We start from the raw sequence: 21,788 nt of genomic DNA on the forward strand, positions 1-21,788 counted from the left end.
GTTTGGTTTGTTATCTATTTGCACCTCTCTAACACTTTGACAATAAGTGGTAATTGTCTTCCAAGCAGGCTGCTAAAAAACAATATTTTGGAGTTTATCTCCAGTGGATTCGTTCTATTTTGTAATTTTTAATTTTTTTTTGTTATTGGGAGAAAACAGGCGTAATTGTTGTTGATTTTTCATTATTTGTTATTTGATGACTGCACTAGCACTTTTTTTTGGTATCACACCTTTTGATACTAACCTTTCCTTCTCTTTTTTTATATACGTCTAAAAGAGGTTATACTATATAATATTTTTTTTATATAACTCCTTTCCTCTTATCAACAGAGTGTAATAGGGAGCGAAGAGACAGCCGTCGTAGAGTGGGGGCGCCATCTGCGAAGGTCTAGGGTGCCAACCTTTGCTGTAAGGTAGGTAAAAGACAGAGGAATCAAATAGGGATAGATTATGTCCCCTTTGCTGTATATATTCCAATTGAGATATTGGTATTGATTTTGTCTTTTTTAATGTATAGTAGTCTTTTGTAATCAATGAATTGCAATGTATATTTTAAATAATTTTTCATGGTACAATAATTGACGGTGATTTGGGTGAAAATAGTGTGTACTTCAATATCTAATATGCTGTGAATTTCTATTTGGGTGTTTAGCAGGCCCCAGGCTACCTTAAAATGCCATAGTCCCCCCACAATCCCTTCACACATGCGCCCTGGTGATCACGATGTTTAAATGCTGCCGCAGTGATTGACAGCAGCATTTAAATAGTTAAACAGCAGTGATTGGCGATTTCTCCCATATCTGTTGTTCCATGGATATGATGCAGGCACGAGCACACAGCATGTGACGTAGCATTATGTCACCTGTCGGTTAGCGGTTAATACATTTGGTGCAATTTCCGCCAAGGATTTTTTGTTTTTTTTTTAGACAGGCATGTGAATTGGCAGTCATGATAAAACTGTCTTACTATGCAGACTATGAATGACATATTCAAAGTATGTGAATGGTTACATGATATGCATGGAAATGTTCGTACGCCAAGCGTTTCTCAACTTTAAATGTACATTCTATCAATAGAAAAACAGAACAGACGTTCTTGATATCCAGCATCTGTAAGCTAAGCATGAATTACATGTCGGTTTCTAATACAATCAAAATAAAGCCAAAAGCATACAACGATATTTTGAAATTGTAAAGATATATATTTGTCAATTTTACTTACTCATCTCCATTGCTAAGATTGTGATATTATGCCAAGACACTTCTTCTCTATCTAGAGGCCTCGCTGTCATTAATGCGCCAGTGGTAATATCAACATAGAAATATCTTCCAGGATCACTGTTCCTGTCAATGGAATACCTGCAAGCCAAAAAAAACTGGCCTCATAAATACATTCTTTTAGCTACAACTTGAAATGCTGAATAGCTTTGTTAGCTTGTCTGCTTATGTATACATGATCAGATTATATCTCTGTGAGCCACTCATATGTATCCACTTATAACCACTTGTGATGTAGAAAAAATGAGCTGAGTTGTGAGATCCATTCTCCTGTAAACTGGTGTATGCTTACTCATACTACTATAACTATTAAACAGTTGAGCAGTGAGGAAGTAGGACACATTGATACTTTTCCATATTTTTTTCATCATACGGTACATCCATAAACTTACATTTTATGTGATATACCAAGTGGAAAGGAAATGATACATGGGTTTCTAATTAATTTTTGAAATATAAATCTGAAAATTGTGTGACGTACATATTTATTCAGCCCCATGTAGTCCGATACCCCTAATTGTAATCCTGGATGACCAATTGCCTCCAGAAGTCAAATAATTAGTAAATTTAGTCTCCCTACGTGTAATTTACATGTACATACATGGCCAAAATTGTTGGTAAGAAAAAGGAGATATGTTCCAGCTTAATTGAATCCAAAAATTTATTAGAAAATGCTTCAAGATATAGTTACGCGTTTCAAACGCTGATAAAGGACGCATTGAGCGTTTGAAACGTGTAACTATATCTTGCCATGTGAACTTTGCCATTGCCATAGTTTTTTAAGAAGGATTTTCTAATAAATTTTTGGATTCAAAGAAGCTGGAACACATCTCCTTTGTCTCATCAGTACTACACGTGTGACCACACGAGTTCTGTGCTTCAGCAAGCCGTATGCAGCTGTGAGTGAGCTGGTTCATTCTTTCTTCGTTGTTTCAAAATTGTTGGTATACCTCGTTTAATGACAGAAAAGCCAATAATGGAGACAGAAATAACTTGGATCTGACAAAAGTAATAGTAAATCAAAAATCTATGAAAAAATTAAAGTCAGACATTGCTTTTCAACCATACTTCCACAGAATTTCTTAAAAATAAAACTCATGAAATAGGCCTGGACAGAAATCAAGAGCAAACTGCTCTAGTTGTCTCGTGTTTGAGGGTTGCCTTTTCCAGACGGCATGTTTCAGCTATTTCCAAAGATGCTCAATAGGATTTAGGTCATGGCTCATAGAAGGCCACTTCAGATAAGTACAATGTTTTCCTCTTAGCCATTCTTGGGTGTTTTGAGCTGTGTGTTTTGGGTCTTTATCCTGTTGCAAGAACCATGACCTGCGACTGAGACCAAGCTTTCTGACACTGGGCAGCACATTTCTCTCTAGAATCCCTTGATAGTCTTGAGATTTCATTGTACCCTGCACAGATTCTAGACACCATGTGCCAGATGCAGCACAGCAGCCCCAGAACATAACAGAGCCGCCTCCGTGTTTCACAGTAGGAAAAGTGTACTTTTTTTGATATGCTTCATTTTTCCATCTGTGAACATAGTGCTGATGTGCCTTGCCAAAAAGTTCCATTTTTGTCACATCTATCCATATGACATTCTCCATGAAGCTTTGTGGTTTGTCAACATGTAGTTTGGCAAATTCCAGTCTGGCTTTTTTATGATTTTGTTTTCAACAATGGTGTCCTCCTTGGTCATCTCTCATGAAGTCCACTTTGGCTCATACAATGACGGATGGTGCGAACTGACACTGATGTTCCTTGAGCTTGAGGTTTTTCTGTTTAGAAGTTTTTCTGGGCTCTTTTGTTACCATTCGTATTATCCATCTCTTTGATTTGTCATCAATTTTCCTCCTGTGGCCAAGTCTAGGGAGGTTGGCTACAGTCCCTTGGAGCTTAAATTTCTTAATAATATGTGCAACTGTAGTCACAGGAACATCAAGCTGCTTGGAGAGGGTCTTATAACTTTTACCTTTAATATGTTTGTCTTATAACTTTTACCTTTAATATGTTTGTCTATAATTTTCTTTCTAATCTCCTAAGACAACTCTTTGCTTTGCTTCCTCTGGTCCATGTTGAGTGTGATACGCACCATGTCACCAAACCATACAGTGAGTATCTGTAGCCCTCAATACAGGCCCACTCACTGATTCCAAGATTGTAGACACCTGTGATGCTAATTAGTGGACACACCTTGATTTAGCATGTCCCTTTTGTCACATTATTTTCAGGGGTATCATCTTTTCTGTCCAGGTCTGTCTAGTTTTTTTTTTTAATTTTGTGGAAGCATGGTTGAAAAGCAATGTCTGACTTTTATTTGTTCATTTTCATAGATTTTTGATTTATTATTACTTTTATCAGATTCAAGTTATATCTGTGACCATTGTGGGTTTTTCTGACATTAAACTAGGGCTACCAACAATTTTGACCATGTGTGTAACTACAGCTGTTCTGTGAAGGCCTCAGAGGTTTGTTTAAGAACATTAGGGAACAAACAGCATCATGAACACTAAAGAACACACAAGACAGGTCAAGAATAAAGTTGTGGAGAACAGAGCACTGTTCAATCCATCATCCAAAAATGGAAGGAGTATAGCACAACTGAAAATCTACCAAGACATGACTATCCATCTAAACAGAGAGAGAGCACTAATTAGGAAGGCAGCCAAGATTTTTCACAAATATGGTCATTATAGAAGTGTGACAAGAAGAAAGCCATATTTGAAAGCAAGCGATGAAAAGCCTTTTTTGCAGTTTGCAAACAGCCATGTAAGGGAATGCAACAAGTATGTGGAAGAAGGTTCTCTGGTCAGATGAAACCAAAGTAGAACATTTTGTGCTGAATCCAAATTTCTATGTGTGGCGGAAAACTAAGATTGCACATCAGCCTGAAAAAAAACATTGCCATCGTCAAACATGAGGTGGCAGCTTCATGTTCTGGGGATGGTTTTCTTCAGCAGGGACAGCGAAGCTGGTCAGAGTTGATGGAAAGATAGATGGAGTTAAATACTGGGCAATCCCGGGGCATAGTTTCACCTTCTAGAAAGGCAACGATCCTTATCATACTGCCAGAGTTACAAGGGAATGGTTCAGATCAAAGCATATTTATCTCTTTGAAAGGCCTTGTCAAAGTCCAGACCTAAATCCCTTTATCCCCTTCATGACCGGAGGAATTTTCATTTATGCATTTTCATTTTTTGCTCCCCTTCTTTCCAGAGCCATAACTTTTCATTTTTCCATCAAAATGGCCATGTTAGGGCTTGTTTTTTGCAGGACAAGTTGTGCTTTTGAATGACTCCATTGATTTTAACAAATCGTGTACTGGAAAATGGGAAAAAAATTCCAAGTGCGGTGAAATTGCAAAAAAGTGCAATTCCACAATAGTTTTTTTGTTTTGCATTTTTACTATGCTCACTAAATGCTAAGACTGGCCTAATGTTAGGATTCTGCAGGTCATTACGAGTTAATAGACACCAAACATATCTAGGTTTTTTTTTTATCTAAGTGGTGAAAAAAATTGTAAAGTTTGTAAAAAAGAAATTGCGCCATTTTCCAATACCCATAGCGTCTCCATTTTTTGTGATCTTGGGTTGGGTGAGGGCTTATTTCTTGTGCGAGGAGTTGACATTTTTAATGATACCATTTTGGTGCAGATACGATCTTTTGATCGCCCGCTATTACATTTTAATGCAATGTTGCGGCGACCAAAAAAGTAATTCTGGCGTGGCGTTTTGACTTGTTTTCTCGTTGCGCTGTTTAGCGATCGGGTTAATTCTTGTCTTATATTGATAGATCAGGTGATTCTGAACGCGGCGACACCAATATGTATATGTTTGATTTTTTTTATTGTTTTAGTTTGCATGGGGCAAAAGGGGGGTGTTTAGAACTTTTAGATATTTTTTATTTTTTTACATTTTTAAAAGCTTTTTTTTACTTTTGCCATGCTTCAATAGTCTTTAAGGGAGACTGGAAGCTGCCATAACCCGATCGCCTCTGCTACATATGCCTGTATGTAGCAGAATTGCTGACTTTCTATGAGCGCCGACCACTGGGCGGTGCTCATAGCAATCCAGCAGTGACAACCATAGAAGTCTGCTGGAGACCACTGGTTGGCATGCCAACCCATCGTTGACCCGCAATCACATGACGGGAGTCACCGATGGGCGGGAGTTCCGGTATGCTTGCCCAAAGCATGTGTTAAGTGCCGCTGTCAGAATTTGACAGCAGCATTTAACCAGATAACAGCCGCTGGTGGATCGCAATGTCACAATTCCACCCATGGCTGTTAGAGGCACATGTCAGCTGTTCAAAACAGCTGACAAGTGCCAGAAAAGATGTTGGCTCAGCGTCGGAGCCCACATCAAATGGAGTGTGTCCGACAGCGGCGTACTATAACGCCTGATGTTGGAAAGAGGAAAAGAATCTGTGGCAAGACTTGAAAATTGCTGTTCATAGATGCGCTCCATCCAATCTCACTGAGCTAAAGCTAGTTTAAAAGGAAGAATGGGCAAAAATTTGAGCCTGTAGATGAGAAAAGCTGGTAGAGACATACCCCTAGGACTTGCAGTGGTATTGACTCAGGAGAGGGAGAGGGAGAAGGATTAATACAAAGGCATGTCTCAATTTTCAGATTTATATTTTTAAAATATTAAGAAAATCATGTATCATATCCTTGACACTTCACACATACTTGCTACTTTGTGTTCACATAAAATCACAATTAAATGCATTTAAGTTTGTGGGTGTAACGTGACAAGATGTGGAAAAGTTCATGGGCTATGAATACATTTTCAAGGCACTGTACATGGGGTACATTATTCTGTGTGGGTGTAGAGTTTAATTATATTTAATACATGCGGTCAGGGCCACCATTAAGACATTACTGCCATTACTGCTGAATGGGGCCTGATGAGCAGAAGGAAAGAGGGGGCCCGGGCCCCCTTACATAAGAGCTCACCGAGCCCCCTGCCTGGTGCTGGGCAGCGATCAATACAGAACAGCTGCACTGCTCCAGGGATCCCTCTGTGTCTTGTGTGATGGCGCCTACAGGATGACATTATCGCATACACGCCAGGATTTATGAGTGCCACTATTCAAGTGGAAAGCAAAAGTGGAGCTGCGCCTGCAGGGGATTGACCTAGAGATAAGTATTAAAAACTTTTTTTTTTTTTTTTTATAAAATGAATTAAATGAGAGTGGGAAGGGGGGAGCAAATGAGCATGAACTGAGACTGAGGGTGGGGCACCGGGAATGATAATGAATTGAAACTGGGGGGGTGGGGACAGAAAATAATGATTAAGACAGAGATGGGCTACAGCAATTGGCAATAAATTGAGACTGGGGGAGAGGTACAGCAAATGGTGATGAATCAAGATTAAGGGGGGTGAGAGAGTTAATAATGATGAATTCATACTGGGGATGGGGTACAGCAAATAATAATTAATTGAGACTTGGGGGTGGGGACAGCAAATTGTGATGAATTGAGACTGGGGGGTGGGGGAGAATAAATAATGAATTGAGACTGGGGGGTGGGGTACAGCAAATAGTGATGAATTGAGACTAAGGGGTGTGGGAGAGTAAATAATGATGAATTTATCCTGGTGATGGGGTTCAGCAAATAATGATTAATTGAGACTTGGGGTGGGGACAGAAAATGGTGATGAATTGAGCCAGGGGGATGGGGACAACAAATAATGAATAATTGAAAAAGGGTGTGGGGACAGCAAATAATAATTGATTGAGGCAGGTGGGCAGGGAAAGCAAAAGATTTTGAATTGAGATGGGGGTGGGGAACAGCAAATGGTGATGAATTGAAACCTGGGGATAGCATACAGCAAATAATTATGAATTGAAGCTGGGGGGTGGGAAACAGCAAATGGTGATGACAAGGCTGGGGGAGAAAAAATTATGGTGAATCGAGGGAGGGTCTTTGTACTGTGCAGCGCAGCACTATGTCGCTTTTTTCTTCATCTAGTGTAGTGCAGAAGTTGGGGAAAATGTGGGGAATGTGCTCTGGAAGTGATCAACTATAGATAGCTGTCTGTTATTTTCTGCAGAGACAAGTCCTGCCTGGAAGAAGTGATGGCGGCTTGCATTGGCTGAAGGAGAAAAGTGAACATGAATGACTACAACTACAGACGTCACCGGTGAGTCAGTGTGTTACCTGTACACTGACACTATACACTCTATAGTTTATACAGACCTCTTGTGTATAATGTTACTGGTGATAACTGTATTACCTGTACACTATACACTATATACAGAGCTCCTGTGGTAATATGTGGTCTGCTCATGGTGTGGCAGTATTTGTCCCTTGTATGTGCTATTATTCGGTCACTATGTGGTCTGGTCATGGTATGGTGGTATTTGTTTCTTGTATGTAGTATTATTGATAATTTTAAAAAATGTGTATGACACATTCCCTTAAAGAAAAATAAATAAAAATATAGCTAAAAAGAGTATTGGATATTTTAAGATTTTTTAAATAGGTTAGAGTAGAGTAGGACCCTACCAAAAGAGTCTACCTTGTTGCGATGGCAGGCTGAAAAAATCTTTTGGCAAAAACAAAAGCTAATGGCTATGTACAGTATGTGATATGGTGTACAATGGGAATGGTTAATGTTTCATTGGTGAGGACGAGGTGCAGAAGTGGAGTTTTTCCAAGAGTGAGCGGTGGGACTATGGAAGGTTTGAGGGGTGAAGGCAGAGCTGGGATGGAGGTGGAGTTGGGGTGAGGCCTGGACAGAGTCTCAAGAGGGCCTAAAATTTTGCCAGTATGGGACCCTGAAATTCCTGGTGGCAGCTCTGCATGAGGTAGTAGAATGCATTGATCTTTGGGGTAATGGAACAAATTGATCTTTGGAGTAGTAGAACCCATTTCTCTTTGGGGTAGTAGAGCACATTGATCTTTGGGGTAGTAGAAACTATTGCTCTTGTGGGTAATAGAACACATTGCTCTTTGGGGTAGTAGAACATATTGATCTTCGTCCTAGTAGAACATATTGATACATGGGGTGGGAGAACACATTATTACATAGGGAAGTAGAACACACTGATATATGGGGAAGTAGAACACATGGATGCATGGAAAAGTAGAGCACGTTGATACATGGGGTACGAGAAACAGAATTTTAATACATTAAATATACTGAAGTTCTATTAAAAAATGCATTAAACCTTATAAGGAATCATGAAAAATTAACTAAAGGCTTTCACAAGTAACAAAATTTTTAGGAGTAAAACAGAAAATGAATCAGAACAAAACATTGCAGAGAATATGTAATTTGGACTGACCTGTTAGCTCATACCATGTATGTTTGTACAATGTGTTATGCATTCTCCCCTATAAAATGTATGGTCAAAATACAGCACCATATGGTCGCCATGCGCCTGCACATGGAGTGGTTCTGTTGTACACAGCTCTGCAGTAGATTTAAGGGTATGCATTAAAGTTTTTTATCTGCAGTTTGCCTTATACAAAAGTGCAGAATAGGGATGATGATGATGACATTCATCATTACCATCTGAATTAAACATCCATTGTGGACCATTGCACATGGAAAAATTCTTCTTAATTCTTTATAAGCTAACCTCAGCTACTTCAACACCCTTCTAAAAAATGAATTCCAGGGTTTGATTTGTTAGAAATCTCTTGCAAGTTCTTTCAACGCATTCTCATTTTCTTGACATTTGAAGGTCAGATTAGCATTAAAGATTATGATCATTGTGCTCCATTAATCACTAATGCTAAGCTTCACAAGCAAAACCTTTGTTCTGAATTCTCCATATTTGCAATTAATAACCAAGCTTTGAACTTATATTATTCCTTACTTACAGACTACAGGAGAAGGCTTTCTCTTTATATAAAAGTTTTTTTTTCAAAAACTGAAATTAGTCATTTAGTTTAATGTACTTTTTCTGTGCAAACTAGATGAAACATAAAGGCTGTTTCATCGAGACTGGCATAACACACACAATATGCTGATCTTGATGGAGTACATGAGGACCCAAATTCATTAAATTGCCATTCCAGCATTTTTATTTATTGCGGCCCTGCAATAGTGCCAGTAATCAAAGTTCCCTGCACCTAGTCTCAAACTTACTTGCCGTTGTCTTCCTCTTTTATTGTTGCTGCTCTGATCGGTCTTCAGCAGGTTGTGACCTGTCTGATCACTCCAGTGATTGCTGGAGCGATTCAGAAGTCACAACTCAATGTAAGTCTATAAGGGCTAGAATGAGGCTTTCATTAACTTTTATTGAAGGCTTGTGTCCAATATCTTTGACTTCTGGTCAGTCAGAGGTTGCAGGCACAAGGTGGAGGTGCGGGGAATGGGTGAAAACAGTGTCTGGTAAGTATAAGACAAGGGACAGGTAACTTAGATTAGTAGCACCACTCCAGTGTTTTTTTTATTTCAGTGCTACAGAGGCTTTCAGCTTTAAGTTGCGCATGCCACTTAATGAATTTGACGCCTCTGCTGAATGGCATGTGCCTGTGTACGCTGTGCCGGAAAATGCTAATCCAATCCTTAGCATTTCTTGCATACAAAGCAACTGTAATTTGGTTGAACTTAATGGGACGGGGGAGGGGGGGGTCACAGTCATCATCCCGCACTGGCTCTTCCCATTCCGATGGAAGTGATTTAAACTTGAGTGAAAACTCTAAAGGTAGCAAAACTTTTGCGCAGCTCTGCGTTGCCCAAAAGTTTTGCAACTTTTCAGAGCTTTTGTTCCAATTTTCTGGCTTAAAATTTTGATGAATCTCCCCCTTAGTCTTATTTGAAATTTGAAGGATTGATGAGAAGAAACTAGAAAATTGGAAGGTATGCATGTAAATAGATATAGAAATATACACATTATGACTAACAATGCCATACTGTATGCTGGCCAAATAATACTTCCAGAGAGTTACCCGAATTGCAGAATTAAGATCTGCAAAAATAATACACTGCACATTTATACCATGATCAAAAAGCAAATAGCTATGCTATTTTTTGTAAATGTACATCTCTTTGACTTTCTATTTCTCTTTTAGCCATAAGGATCTAAAGGGCTGCAGTGATTTAAAGGAGTGATCCAGGCCTTTGTGTTTTGGCTATGGGGCTGAGAACTTACCAGCAGTTAGTTAATGGCGAACTACCTGCCTGTTCTGCCTTGTGATGATCTAATCTGGCACAGAGTGGTCATGGACAGCTCCTGGTTGTGATTCTCATACTCCTGGTGACGCAATGTTGACAGAGCAGTTCCTTCACTTCCGGCGTCACCCCTGTAAGTTAATACCTGCTCTGCTCTATCAAATTAAGGCAACGTAAGGCCAGATTCAGCTTTAGGAGTTCCTTGGACCATATGGCCACAATTGCTCCCCTGTAGCTTCAAGTTATAACATACACCTAGCATACTAACATTAGTGTACAAAAGAAGAAAAATGCAATAACACCCTTTTTTCCATGTAATTTACTGATCACCATAAAATAACAAGTTTATTGCATTGTAAAAACTGTTACCGTTTCTGGAATACAAAAAATTTCCAGGTTATTTGTTGTGATGTTTATTGATTAAAGTGTATTAAAATAGTTTTATTGCAAGGCTGCGTTCACACGTTCAGGTTTTTTCGCGTTTTCGCTGTGGTTTTTACCGAGCGATTTTGCCGCGAAAACGCAAAAAAACAGCATCCCATGCAATCCTATGGGATTCCACAATGCTGTGCTAATGCTGCGGATTTTCTCGCAGTGGAATCGCATCATGGAAAAATCTGCAGCATGCTCATTAATTTGCAGAAACGCAGCAATTCCGCCCACATAGGATTGCATTGTTCTGCTTACTTTTCGCATGTGGCTGTGCCCACCATGCGAAAAGTAAGCAGAACATTTGCGGATGGTACCTACGGTCCGGAGGAGAGGAGATTGTCCTCCGGGCTGTGGGTACCATATCCCTGTAAAAACTAGAATTAAAATGAAAAATTGGGTTATATTCACCTTCCGATGTCCCGCGCAGCGTCCCCAGGCTTCAGCGATACACGCGTCATGTCTCGTTTCCAGTAATGCATTGTGATGACCTTTGCTGACGTCACGTCTCGCGATGCTGTAGCGGTCTCGCGAGACCGCGACGTCATCAAAGGTCATTGTCGCAATGCATCACTGGGAATGGGACCTGCCGGAGCATCGCGGAGGCCTGGGGACGCTGCGCGGGACGTCGGAAGGTGAATATAACACGATTTTTTATTTTTTTTATTATTTTTTACATATTATCTTTTACTACTGAAGCTGCATAGGCGGCCTCATTAGTAAAAAGTTGGTCACACTAGTCAAACACTATGATTAATGAGTGTGACCAACCTGTCAATCAGTTCTCCAAGCGATGCTACAGATCGCTTGGAAAATGCTAGCATTCTGCAAGCTAATTACGTTTGCAAATCGCTAGTTTTTCCGCCGGAAAATCGCGGGAATTCAAAATGCGATTTTCCCGCGAAATGGAATTACGGAATTCTCACGGTAACTTCCGTGGGAATTCCGCTACATGTGAACCCAGCCTAATTGTTTTTGCTCTGTTAATTTTTTACTAACGTTATTGGAAAAAAACCTGTGACCTATTCATCTTTTTTCTGTTTATAATGTACTCCATATGAAGATATATTATTATATTATAGGCAGAGTGGGTACAAAGCAATTCATATGACTTGATCTATTGGTCTTGTCAGTAACCACTCTGTGGCCATTTGATGGGAGCCAATTCATACCTGGCGACATCTATGGCTTTTCTTTTGATTATTTAGCCTGCCACAGTGTCATTGTTGTGTCGTGATGAGCATGTGATGTCATGCCAGACTGGCAAATCAAAAGAAATTGTTTAAATGCCAGTAGGTAGGAGGCAGTTCTCAGGACTCCCGTTCAGTCGTCCCAGTTTTTTTACATGCCCGATAAACTGGATTGTGCAAATCAAGTCGCACCATCCTGACTCTAATTATATCATTATATAGATAGGATGTACATCACTCTATATAAAAATACGGTGCCAGGATAGGATACACCTCCATCTACTCGGTGAAGAAAGAATCCGGCAATCCTTGAAGTGCAGAAAAATATCAGATTTATTACCAAAGCAATCAAAAAACAATGACGTTTCGGTTGAAAGGACCGTCTTCAGATAGATTGCATATGTAATTGCACAAATCCTAAGGGCATTGAATCCCTATTCCCTACAGCACTGTTACATGCAGTGTACCATATGCAATCTGTCTGAAGAAGAAAGATCCTTTCAACCGAAACGTCATTGTTTTTGGATTGCTTTGCTAATAAATCTGATATTTTTCTGCAGATTGTTGAGTGCCAGATTCTTTGTTCTCTAATTATAGCACATTATGCCTATGTCCAAGAATACTATGAAGATTTTAAAGCAGAGACAATCCAGCAATAGCCTCTAGCTCACTCTGAATATAGTTTCTTTCCATACAGCAGGTCCTGTATTTAACTCACAATAAAGATATTTGGTAAAAATAGAGGCTTGATAGAAGTTGATTATGAAGAGGCCTCCATGGTGCTCCTAAGTGCAAAGAGTGTCAGAGGGCCACTGATGCTTGCCATGATGTAGCCTACAAGTGAATGAAGCTAATGAATAGCACAAAGCACTTGATTTTTAACTTCAGATAAGAAACTTCTACTTCCTCAGTATATAATTGTTTTTTTTTTGTTTTAAGGTGGATCACTAGATGTAGCTTTGTAATCACTGTAAGTAGCAATAGAAATGGTGATGTTAATGCTTAGCTACTTACCTAACTGAATTATTAGTTGCATCCGGATCCCTAGCAGAAACAATCTGTATTGTTGTACCAATATCTACATTTTCGGAGACTTCCACAAAATAATGACTGGATTCAAACACGGGAGGCTCATCAACATCCTCAACACTAATGTGTACAGTCGTGGTGTCACGGAATGGACCCAGATTAAAAAAACGCACTTCAATGTGTGGGTTTGAACCCTCGATTTTCAGTGTGTAGCTTTTCTTACTTTCAAAGTCCAAAGGCTGAAAAAAAAATATTTTCATGAAATTGTATAATCTACAGAAAGCTAATCAAGGAAGGAAACAGAATTTTTTTTCAAGAATCAAATTTTTCATAAATTTATTACATACTGCACATTGCATACTCTCACCATATAGTGTATAAAAGAAATAATTACTATGCATTATACATTTTTTTACCCACTGCCTTGGCATTGTTATTCCACACAGTTGACAAAAACATACAACACAAAGCAGAAAAACAGATGCCAGAAAGGACTTTTGGCAAATGCTTAGATAAATGGGACCCTTTGCATAAGTTTGGCTTATATGCCAGCAACTTTACCCAGTGAATGTGACAAATGGACCCAAATTTGCAGACCCCACCACTTATCTTAAAATATTTTAATTTTTTTTCTATTCAAGATAACTTTAGCATTGTATATTAGCACATAATGAACCATCAGAAAGATTTCTTGGAACTAGGTCAACAGTGACCAGTTTTTGCTGTTTTATTCTTGCTGCTTGAAATATATATGTATCTAAAATATGGGATCCAATTTTAGGCTCCATATTTTAAAAAGATTATTCAGAAGTTAGAGTCAGGTGAAAGGCGACCAACTAGGTTATTACAAGGGGATGGAAGGCCTCTCATATGATGAGAGGTTGGAAAAGTTGGGCTTGTTTAGCTTAAGCTACTTTCACACTTGCGTCGGTATGGGCCCGTCGCAATGCGTCGGGCCGACGTACATTGTGAAAGATTTGCACAACGGGGGCAGCGGATGCAGTTTTTCAACGCATCTGCTGCCCCATTGTAATGTCCAGGGAGGAGGGGGCGGAGTTTCGGCCGCGCATGCATGGTCGAAAATGGCAGACACGACGCACAAAAAAAGTTACATGTAACGTTTTTTTGTGCGTCGCGGCCGCCAAAACGCGACGCATCCGTCGCACGATGGATGCGACGTGTGGCCATACGTCGCAATGCGTCGCTAATGCAAGTCTATGGAGAAAATCCGCATCCTGCGGGCAACTTTGCAGGATGCGTTTTTTCTCCAAAACGGCGCATTGCGACCTGCGTCACACGACGCTAGTGTGAAAGTAGCCTTAGTAAAAAGACATCTCAGAGGAGATCTAATTTATGGGTATAAGAACATGTGGTCAATATAAAGGACTGGCACATGACTTATTCCTTCTGGCAACTAAATAGGAAAGGGTTCTTTACAGTTAGAGCAGTAAGATTGTGGAATGCACTACCACATGTGGTATTTATGGCAGACACTATAACAGCCTTTAAAAACTGGCTGTATGATTTTCTCAATACACATAATATTGTGGGTTATTGATAATTTAGCAACGAAATATAATTCAGTGAAGAAAGGTTGAACTTGATGGACCTATATTTTTTAACCTATGCAACTATGTAAAAATCTCTTTTTTTGTAGAAATCCCTGTAAAGGAAGTTTTAAAAGCAGAGAAAAGTTAACTTCCAAATGACTAACAGAAAGATGGTTAAAACAAGAGTCATAACTGCACTATTTTTATAGCATTTTACATAATTTACTTCTAAATATTCTCAGTGTGAATCTGCCTGTGTGATAAATTGCTTCAAGCTGTTGCAGTTTGCTACCTTGTGACTTATTCTAGCAGAACAATATACATGTTTGTGGTTTTACTGTTGGCTAATGAAGGACAATTTATTAGTACCAGTAGAGTGACGGTCTTATCACACACAATACTTTACTTACTTTTATACTTTATGCACAAGCAATTCTCCATCTGCCTTATCTAAGACAGCTTTGTCTAAGCATAATTAGCATTTATGGATCTTTGCGCTCCAATTAAAAAAACACATAAGTTTTATTGGTTTATAAATAATCCATGCCCTTTTTTAGTATTCTTTGTGGCAGCGGAGAGTGAAAAATGTGTCCTGAACAAATGCAGCTATTGATAGAATCAGTCAATCAGGGCGCAATTCATTTACAGAATATATCTGCTGAGACACACAGCAGAACGAAAGAATTTAAAGGAAATAATATGTGTTCAGCATTATGCTTTCTCATTACACCGGCTTTGCTTTTTGGCTTAAAGCAAATTCATTATATGAAGTAACGACATATGAAAAAAAACTAAAAAAATAGATGCTTGTAACACACGGATGGTTTTGAATGAATTGGCTAGAAATATGTCCAGAGTTAACTTTTAGTAAATTTTCTTAAAGGAAAGCTGTCACTCGATTCATAGACGTGACTAGTCCGGTATCGCTCCCAGCCAACTTTTCCCTTCACTGCTCTAGTTGATTGACAGGTCTCTCTCTACATACACATACAGTGGGGCAAAAAAATATTTAGTCAGTCAGCAATAGTGCAAGTTCCACCACTTAAAAAGATGAGAGGCGTCTGTAATTTACATCATAGGTAGACCTCAACTATGGGAGACAAGCTGAGAAAAAAAAATCCAGAAAATCACATTGTCTGTTTTTTTTTTCATTTTATTTGCATATTATGGTGGAAAATAAGTATTTGGTCAGAAACAAAATTTCATCTCAATACTTTGTGATATATCCTTTGTTGGCAATGACAGAGGTCAAACGTTTTCTGTAAGTCTTCACAAGGTTGCCACACACTGTTGTTGGTATGTTGGCCCATTCCTCCATGCAGATCTCCTCTAGAGCAGTGATGTTTTTGGCTTTTCGCTTGGCAACACAGACTTTCAACTCCCTCCAAAGGTTTTCTATAGGGTTGAGATCTGGAGACTGGCTAGGCCACTCCAGGACCTTGAAATGCTTCTTACGAAGCCACTCCTTCGTTGCCCTGGCGGTGTGCTTTGGATCATTGTCATGTTGAAAGACCCAGCCACGTTTCATCTTCAATGCCCTTGCTGATGGAAGGAGGTTTTCACTCAAAATCTCACGATACATGGCCCCATTCATTCTTTCATGTACCCGGATCAGTCGTCCTGGCCCCTTTGCAGAGAAACAGCCCCAAAGCATGATGTTTCCACCACCATGCTTTACAGTAGGTATGGTGTTTGATGGATGCAACTCAGTATTCTTTTTCCTCCAAACACGACAAGTTGTGTTTCTACCAAACAGTTCCAGTTTGGTTTCATCAGACCATAGGACATTCTCCCAAAACTCCTCTGGATCATCCAAATGCTCTCTAGCAAACTTCAGACGGGCCCGGACATGTACAGGCTTAAGCAGTGGGACACGTCTGGCACTGCAGGATCTGAGTCCATGGTGGCGTAGTGTGTTACTTATGGTAGGCCTTGTTACATTGGTCCCAGCTCTCTGCAGTTCATTCACTAGGTCCCCCCGCGTGGTTCTGGGATTTTTGCTCACCGTTCTTGTGATCATTCTGACCCCACAGGGTGGGATTTTGCGTGGAGCACCAGATCGAGGGAGATTATCAGTGGTCTTGTATGTCTTCCATTTTCTAATTATTGCTCCCACAGTTGATTTCTTCACTCCAAGCTGGTTGGCTATTGCAGATTCAGTCTTCCCAGCCTGGTGCAGGGCTACAATTTTGTTTCTGGTGTCCTTTGACAGCTCTTTGGTCTTCACCATAGTGGAGTTTGGAGTCAGACTGTTTGAGGGTGTGCACAGGTGTCTTTTTATACTGATAACAAGTTTAAACAGGTGCCATTACTACAGGTAATGAGTGGAGGAAAGAGGAGACTCTTAAAGAAGAAGTTACAGGTCTGTGAGAGCCAGAAATCTTGATTGCTTGTTTCTGACCAAATACTTATTTTCCACCATAATATGCAAATAAAATGAAAAAAAAACAGACAATGTGATTTTCTGGATTTTTTTTTCTCAGTTTGTCTCCCATAGTTGAGGTCTACCTATGATGTAAATTACAGATGCCTCTCATCTTTTTAAGTGGTGGAACTTGCACTATTGCTGACTGACTAAATACTTTTTTGCCCCACTGTATGTGAGAGAGCTGTCAATCAACTAAAGCAGTGCAGGAAGAAACCAACTGGAAGCGACTCCAGACTGGTCATGCCTATTCCAATGGTTCTCAGCTGGCTCTTCAAAGTATGCTTTTCTGCTGCTTTCAAAAAATATTGTCCTAACCTGACAATAGAGTTGACACCTTGAAGAGTCACCGCACGATAATCTTGGCTATGCCTTCTGTAGTGCAGCGGGGTTAGTGCAGTGCGACAGATAGGCAGGGACCACAGGAAAGTTCAAAGCAAAGTGCCTATAATGTCCTAAAGAAACTTACAAAGGATAACAAAGGTATCCTTAGGATCACAGCCGGCACGTGAAAACAGCCCATATCCCAGACCGGCTGCCGTGGGCGACTGCCCCACCATGTCATGCTGAGGGGCACCAGGCATTCGCTTCCCTGGGCTCTGTGTTAACTGCACACCTAAGCCGGCTGTTGCAGACCCACCTGCTCTGCAGTTTCCAAACAAACTCTGAAACACCCAACCCTTTGCTGAAGGTTTTTTTTTAATGGAATCTGTGGCCATAGGCCACTTGTAAGACCTGGCCTGGAGGGAGCAAACTGCCCCACTACCATCCTGTAGTTCGTTCCAAAAATAAAAGCCCATGCCGGGTTTTCTTAAATAGTTTGTCCAAGACCAAAACCCACTTTTATTGTGCATTACAACCACAGCTATATCTGTGACTGCAATGCACTCCAAAGGTCTTAATACACTTCTATGTGCATCCTGCGGGACACAAAGTGACCATCGCATATTACACCTGTCAATGCCTCACACTTCATACACATTGATAATAATTTAGGCAGTGTAGGGACAAAATGTATAAACTTTAATTTGCCACGCTATTTTAACCCCTTACCGCTGACATACTATTGCGTCAGCGGTAAGTATCCCCTGCTTTGAGATGGACTCTGTCGGTGACCCCACCTCAAAGCCACAACATGTTAGCTGTTATAAACAGCTGACATGTGCCCGCAATAGGTGCAAGCGGAATCGCGATCTGCCAGCGCCTATTAACTAGTTAAATCCCACTGTCAAACACTGACAGTGGGCATTTAACTAGTACTTCTGGCGCCTGGCCGGAAATGAGCGCATCAACGACCCCGTCATGTGATCGGGGGTCAGTGGCGCATTGCCTTGACAACCAGAGGTCTCATAGAGACTTCTATGGTTGTTGCTGGCAGATTGCTATGAGTGCCACCAGGTAGACGGCGCTCATAGCAATGCAGTAGATCTGCTACATGTAGGCAATCTGAGCATCGCCTATATATAGCAGAGCCGATCAAGTACAGCATGCTTCTAGCCTCCTGTGGAGGCTATTGAAGCATGCCAAAAGTAAAAAAAAAAGTGTTTAAAGATAAAAAAATAAAAAACATAAAAATTTAAATCACCTGCCTTTCGCCCCAATCAAAATAAAACAATAAAAAAATGAAACCTACACATATTTGGTATCGCCGAGTTCAGAATCACCTGAACTAGCAATAAAAAAAGGATTAATAAAAAAAGGATTAACCCGATCGCTAAACAGCGTAGCGAGAAAAAAAATCAAAACGCCAGAATTACTTTTTTTGGTCACCGCAACATTGCATTAAAATGCAATAACAGGCAATAAAAAAAAGTATCTGCAAAAAAGTGGTATCATTAAAAACGTCAGCTTGGTGCGCAAAAAATAAGCCCTCACCTGACCCGAGATCATGAAAATTGGAGACGCTACAAGTTTCGGAAAATGGCACATTTTTTTTTTTAGCAAACTTTGGAATTTTTTTTTCACTATTTAGATAAAAGAGAACCTAGACATGTTTGGTGTCTATGAACTCGTAATGACCTGGAGAATCATAAAGGCAGATTAGTTTTAGCAGTTAGTGTATCTAGTAAAAAATCCAAACAAAAAACAAATGTGGGATTGCACTTTTTTTTGCAATTTCAACGCATTTGGAATTTGTTTCCCGTTTTCGAGTACACTACATGTTAAAACCAATAGTGTCGTTCAAAATTTCAACTAATCCCGCAAAAATAAGCCCTCACATGGCCATATTGACAGAAAAACATAAAAGTTATGGCTCTGTAAAGAAGGGGAGCAAAAAATGAAAACGAAAAATCGAAAAAAGCTCCAGGCGTTAAGGGGTTAAAATATAAATAAAAGTTAAGTTTTAAGGCTTCCTAGTCAGGGCTTCACTTTGGGACTCCCCAGTTTGTCTGATTATTATACATATCTCTCCCAACTCCATAATGTGGTCCCATTATATGTAATTTCTGTGCAGTAAGCTTTGCTATTATACTGGTAATGGGGCACTCTGGGTGTCACCCCTCGGGATGAGGGAGGAGGTGGTGCTGGATGTAGCTCACAACCTTCTCTCAGAGACTAATGTGGCTCTCAAGGTAAGAAAGGTTGAGGACCACTAATCTAGAGTATTGGTAGCATTTACACTACTGTAAAAGCAATGTTAAAAAAGCATCTGTGTCTAGCACAATGATATGAGGGATATATCTTTGGTACACAGTTAACAGGGTATCTGTTATAAAACATCTTTAGCTAGTACATTATTTCTAGGATGCCAGTTATTCATACGCTGATATGAAAACATCTGTAATTTACACTGATATAGAGGATTCTGTGGTTTGAACACTCCAAAACTGACTAATGAAAAATTGTCCAGGCTTAGAACATACTTATAGTTTTGGAAGACTTTGCAGAAAAAGCTATTGTGTGTGTATATGAGGAATAAATCCATTTCTAGCCATTATGACTTGCATCCTGCGTTTTAACTAGTATTTGACTTCTGGGGACTCTTTCTCTAGCTTTTACTTGTCTCTTAGCTATTGGGTGGAGACTGGCTACTATTATGGCTCCTATACACAGTACACAGACATAAGGGATTCCTGCTTTCCTGTCTGTTTGTGAAAAAAGCGGCAGCACCAAAGATATCATATAAAAGTACTGAGCACTGTAGATGTGACTCCAACACTTGGTGAGACACATTTGGTAATGGAAAGCAGCAGCACCTTCTATGTGAATGAGCCTCTAGCTCTCACTTTGCTTCTCCTTTCTGCTGCATTATTCTTCTCCATAAAGTTCAGCAGACAGCCATAATCTGATCCCTTATAGAGCTGGCTCTCTGTCTTCTTTAAACAAGATTAATTTTAGCAGTTTTTATACTGATTGATGAGTTCAGAGGGTAGAGGAAAGGAGATGTGACTTATAAGGGTACAAATAAGGACAATTCTGTGATAAGATAAATTTAAAAAAGTGTAAAACGTATATATACTATTGATTTATGCAAACTTTGCTCAAAGGAGAGAGAACACTTAAGGGGAATCTGTCACCACATTTGACCTATCTAAACTATTAATATGGGCATACAGGTTAAAGAATGCTGAAAACATTACTCCCTATATGCCTCATATCAGATGTGTTGGTGCTGCAAAATCATCTTTTATCACTTTATATAAAAGAGTTCTTCCAGGCACTGGGGTGGATGGTGCCTGGAAGATCACTTTGCCCTCAGAGCTTATTTTACATGAATGAGAAGTTACCAGTGAGACAAGTAACTAACACAGAACAGGAGAATAAAAATTTGTCTTCTTACAAACACATTTTTGCTTCTCTCTCACCTCTGCTGTAACGCAACAATATTGCAACCCTGTCTGCCTGTGAGAGGGAAGCTGAGAGGAACCTACAGATGTGTCAGGTATAGTCACACACAGCTCTACAGTAAGATCAGCGGAGCAGAGAGCGGCCATTACACATCACACTGGTAACCATTACACATCACACTGGTAGCCATTACAAATCACACTGGTAACACTGGTTAATGTTACACATCACACTGGTAACACTGGTTTTCCAAGAATGTTTATTGAATTTTTTAATCAAGGGGGAAGAAAAGAATGAGGAAAATGGGACTGGTAACTTTGGTAACCGTTACACATCACACTGGAAACACTGGTAACCATTACACATCACACTGGTAACCATTACACATCACACTGGTAACCATTACACATCACACTGGTAACCATTACACATCACACTGGCAATTCGCCCTTCATATAAAACAAGCACTGGAGGCAGAGTTATCTTGAGGCACCATCCGCCCTGGAGCCTGGAGTAGGTCATTTATATAAAGTGATAAAAGAGGATTTATTCACAACAAGGCATCTGATATGAGGCACACTGGCAGGACTTTTTCAGCATTCTATAACCTGTATGCCCATATTAATAGTTTAGATAGGTCACATGTGGTGACAGATTCCATTTAATCTGTATATTCAATTGGTAATGGTAGGGGTTGCAAGGCAGTACTTTCTGAATTCTGCTAGGTATGTAACAGTAAATTTAAGTCAGAGTTAAAATTTCCTTCAAGCTAGATAGGTGCAAATGGGCAGCAGCACATCAGGAAAACAAATATAGATGAGCAGTTTTAATTTATTTTTTTATTTTATAATATGTGGGTGAGCTGTAGGAAGCATCATAGTGCATGGTTTAGGCCTTTAAGTATAAAGTACAGTAGTGTGAGGGGGTCTCTGTGTAGCATCACCTACTGTATGTACAGTTGAATCCAGAAG

General features: G+C 39.8%; 1 protein-coding gene across 2 annotated transcripts in view; it reads right to left on the reverse strand.

Moving 5' to 3' along the window:
* CDH20 (cadherin 20) overlaps positions 1–21,788 on the reverse strand; it is an 818,364-nt gene that overhangs the window by 34,270 nt on the left and 762,306 nt on the right. For both annotated transcript variants that reach the window (XM_073550198.1, XM_073550197.1), the window contains 2 exons: positions 13,039–13,292; positions 1,222–1,358 (listed from right to left, as the gene is read on the reverse strand). In XM_073550198.1, coding sequence (XP_073406299.1) covers positions 1,222–1,358; positions 13,039–13,292 — 391 coding nt within the window. The remainder of the gene's footprint in view (positions 1–1,221; positions 1,359–13,038; positions 13,293–21,788) is intronic.

This window comes from Dendrobates tinctorius, unplaced genomic scaffold (assembly GCF_039654945.1).
Source record: "Dendrobates tinctorius isolate UK_male_01 unplaced genomic scaffold, ASM3965494v1 ptg000163l, whole genome shotgun sequence".
Lineage (NCBI taxonomy): Eukaryota > Metazoa > Chordata > Amphibia > Anura > Dendrobatidae > Dendrobates > Dendrobates tinctorius.